Source organism: Ips typographus, unplaced genomic scaffold (genome assembly GCF_016097725.1).
Source record: "Ips typographus isolate SLU unplaced genomic scaffold, UJ_Ityp_2.0 IpsContig82, whole genome shotgun sequence".
In the NCBI taxonomy this organism is placed as follows: Eukaryota; Metazoa; Arthropoda; class Insecta; order Coleoptera; family Curculionidae; genus Ips; species Ips typographus.
In genome coordinates, this window is record NW_028098581.1 from 146,797 (window position 1) to 150,970 (window position 4,174).

At 35.4% G+C, this 4,174-nt stretch overlaps 1 protein-coding gene across 1 annotated transcript; it reads right to left on the reverse strand.

Annotated features, from left to right (window-relative positions):
* Window positions 1-1,198: 1,198 nt before the first annotated feature.
* Window positions 1,199-3,569, reverse strand: LOC145739955 (uncharacterized). The gene has a single exon (XM_081995282.1). It carries the CDS (start codon window positions 2,992-2,994, stop codon window positions 1,879-1,881), a length of 1,116 nt encoding a protein of 371 aa, XP_081851408.1. The 5' UTR covers window positions 2,995-3,569; the 3' UTR covers window positions 1,199-1,878.
* Window positions 3,570-4,174: the final 605 nt, after the last annotated feature.

Here is a 4,174-nt window from a genome sequence, read left to right on the forward strand (position 1 = left end):
GTTAATGAGACGTTTTATAAATATTACTTGGTAGTACTTGTCACACACAATTGGCCTGAACATACTTAGTCACAAAGGTGTACACGTGACTTGACTTAAACCGGTTTATTCACTCGAAGAGCTTAGGCCACTCGCTACGCTTGTGGACCTAGTTGTTCTTTTCGTGAATAAAAAATGGTTTAAGTCACTTGCTGTATAAATAACTATTAAATCACTCTGAATGACATTCGCCTATTTACAGATGTAAACAAACAAACATCAATGTTACATCTACGGGGCGCGGTGCAAATTTAATAGAACTGTAATTTTAGTTTTTTTTTTTAATATAAGAAGTCGAAATTTAATAAAATACTGTATAAGACACGTGACTTAAACCGGTTTATTCACTCGAATAAATATGAATGAATAAAAAATGGTTTGTCACTTACTGTATAAATAACTATAAACTTGCACTTAACATTATACAAAATTGAAATTTGGCAAAAAATGAAGTTCTTAAAATGATGATCTTTCTCTTGGAAACATAAATAAGCCTTTTAAGTTAGAGATAATGTTAACAAATCTCTTTTTCTGATTAACCTAAATAGTTCAGCAATGCTTGTATAATAATAACATTTTCTGGGGGGGTTTCTTTTCTAGATACATTTTTAACTATGATTGACGCTCTAATGATCATCCGAATTATCGTGTTAGACAAGTACTGTCAAATAATGACATTTTTTAAAACGGTCCATTAACTCAAAGCCAATAACTAAAGTAAAAATAGTTTTTATTGAATTATTTTGTTATTTATGAAGCAAATCATAAGTTATTATACATCACTAAAATCAGAATTAAACGTACTATTTGGTGGGCTAAAAATCCAATATGGCGCCCATAAGAAAAAAGAAAGTTGATGATGACTGACAGAAAACGAAACGTCGTGTGGCAAATTTGTATCCATCATCGAATAGCTAGGAAAAAGTGGCAATGAGAAGATGCTTTTAGTTTTGGGATATCTCTTCAAATAAGGTTAGAAATAAATAAAAACAAAAAATCAAATTTTCAGTTTTTTTCGGATATCTTCGGAAGTACTCGGAAAATCAAAAATTTAAAACAGCATTTGGTTGAGCTTTAAATTGCGCAACTTTGCCCCAATTTAAACTTTCTCGTATCTCTTATAGTTTCCGAGATCCCAATGGTGAGGGTCGAATTTGAATTACCCTGTATATATATATACAGGGTGTCTCAGTTTTAAGTGCCCAAACTTTAATGTCGGATAGTACGTCGAAAAATAACAACACTTTGCTATATAAACCTATATCCAATAGGGCGTCGTTACTGATATACAGGGTGTTAAAGTTTTTTAAAAAAATTGCTTATTTGAGAATTTCTCGAAAACCGTTGGAGATATTGTAATGAAATTTTTGTGTGAATATCTCCTGTTCAAAACGTCTTCAATGAAATAAAAAATTGAACTGTGACGCAACCAGTGTCGTACTTACCGACGTACGCCTAGGTACTTTGGATAAAAAAAATGTTACGCCACTGCCTTTTTGGAAATTAAAATTTGTTTTTGAGATGACTGTTCAATTTGGGAGACAAAAGTCCTCTTGTGTTTTTTCGGATTGACGCACCATTTCAGAGTAAAAAAAGGAAAGGTTATAATGGTATAAAAATTTATTATTATCACATAACTTAAATTAGGAAACAAATTAAATAAAACTTAACAAATTAAAAGTTATTTAGTGCCTTTTGGACAGAGATACTTTAGGGAAAGCTTACGTTAAGTTTTGACTGTGACAATTCTTATGGCTCTTTGTCTCAGTCAAAATACTTAACTCTTAACTAGTTCCCGTTAAAACGTTCGCGCAAATGGTAATTAATCTGTGACGAAGTTTACAATAGTTGTTCAAAATGGAAACCATCAGACTCAATGCATATTTGACACCTACGACGTGTAGAATTGACCGCTGCAGATATTTGATGGGGATTATTGCGAAGAATTTCACAGGCTGCTTCAATCCTACCTACTAATTCCAGTTCGGTGTGAACTGGAGTGGAATACACCTTGTCTTTGAGAAAGCCCCATATAAAAAAATCTAAAACTGTCAGGTCGGGTGACCTTGGGGGCCAAGCGGCTGGACCTGTACCAGGAACATAATCATGGTTATGTGCATTATTTACACGACCTATCCAGCGCTCCCGAAAGTGCAAATCACACCAGCGTCGAACATTTACTCCGTAATGAGCAGGTGCGCCGTCCATTTGAAACCACATTTGCTGTCTCACGTTGAGTGGAACGTCTTCTAAATAATTACCCAAGTCATTTTCCAAGAATTGAAGAAAGAGGTGAGAATTCAGGCGAGGAGGTAAAAAATGGGGACCAATTAAATGGTTACCTATCACACCTATCCAAACGTTAACACTAAATTCTTGTTGAAAAGTTCGGGGTCTGACTTGATGAGGATTTACATTCCCCCAAACGTGCAAGTTATGAAAGTTCACAACACCTCTTCTGGTAAATGTGGCTTCGTCAGTGAATAAAATTTTACGCAAAAACAAATGATCAATTTGGATTGATCTCAACAGCCAACTGCAATATTCTCTACGCCTCGGTCCATCTTCTTGCATTAAATATTGCACTGGCTGCAAATGGTAAGGTCTTCTTCCATTCTTTCGTAAGGTTCGATGGACTACATCCTTTGAGACTGGAATATTGCGCGCTCGTAATTGCTTAGCGGCATTTCTGCAACTTTCTGTGGGGTTGTTATCGAACACTTCTAAAATGTTTGCCTCAAATCTTCCATGTGGTCTTCTAGGTCTATCTGGGTTTTTGCGTAATCCAAACTCTCTCAACAAGTGATGAACCTTCATAAAAACCTTTTTATTTGGACACCTTCGATTTGGAAATCGTCTAGCATATTCTCGGCACGCTTCGTTAGTGTTTCCGTTGCAGTATCCATAAATAAAATGTATGTCAGCGTACTCGGCATTAGTAAATAAGTGTGGCATTTTAAAAAAAGAACTAAACAAACTTTAAAGTGTTGAAATTGAACGTTATTATAATGTGCTGTCAGTTCGACATTTGTCACCAACCAGAATGGGAAGTCATCCAAACGATAAAATTTAATTAATCCATGTAATTAAGACATGCAATGATGTCACCTTTCCTTTTTTTACTCTGAAATGGTGCGTCAATCCGAAAAAACACAAGAGGACTTTTGTCTCCCAAATTGAACAGTCATCTCAAAAACAAATTTTAATTTCCAAAAAGGCAGTGGCGTAACATTTTTTTTATCCAAAGTACCTAGGCGTACGTCGGTAAGTACGACACTGGTTGCGTCACAGTTCAATTTTTTATTTCATTGAAGACGTTTTGAACAGGAGATATTCACACAAAAATTTCATTACAATATCTCCAACGGTTTTCGAGAAATTCTCAAATAAGCAATTTTTTTAAAAAACTTTAACACCCTGTATATCAGTAACGACGCCCTATTGGATATAGGTTTATATAGCAAAGTGTTGTTATTTTTCGACGTACTATCCGACATTAAAGTTTGGGCACTTAAAACTGAGACACCCTGTATATTGGAATAACGGGGCTATTTTAGAATAAGTTAAAAATAGCCATCCAAAATAGCCCCACTTGAGAACAAAATTCACTAAAATTTTTGTGGTAACTTAACCAACACGTCCTTATCAGGAAATGTTAACCATACACACACCAATTTGTACCAACAACCTACCCTTTCTAACTCACACCCAATAGGCTGCAGCAATGGAAGTTTGACCACCTCAAATTTACGTCAATTTTTACGACTTATTTTCACGCGGTACGACAACACTCCTAAAGATTTGTTGAGCGACTAAATGGCTCCTGATCACGTATCAAGTATCCGACGTACAAGTTTGAGCGAGTTGGTGCCGCTAGCCTTTCAGGCTAAATGCGGGGTTGCATAATTGTGCCAAAATATGTAAATTCCAAAATATCCCCGTATTTCCAAAATAGCCCCGTTCTACGGTACTTATATCCATCAAATGAAAAACGATTCGTAAATAATATCGTTTTACGGCGATATTGGTGCGGTATAATGCCACAAGCATATCATTCAAATCTACTCCGCCCATATGTAAGTTGTAGTTTTTTACTATTTGTGGACGATCAACGGTAACATATTTTTTCTGAGAT

Excerpts from the sequence above, each read along its gene's own strand:
- LOC145739955 (XM_081995282.1), bottom strand. The coding sequence starts at position 2,994 with ATGCCACACTTATTTACTAATGCCGAGTACGCTGACATACATTTTATT.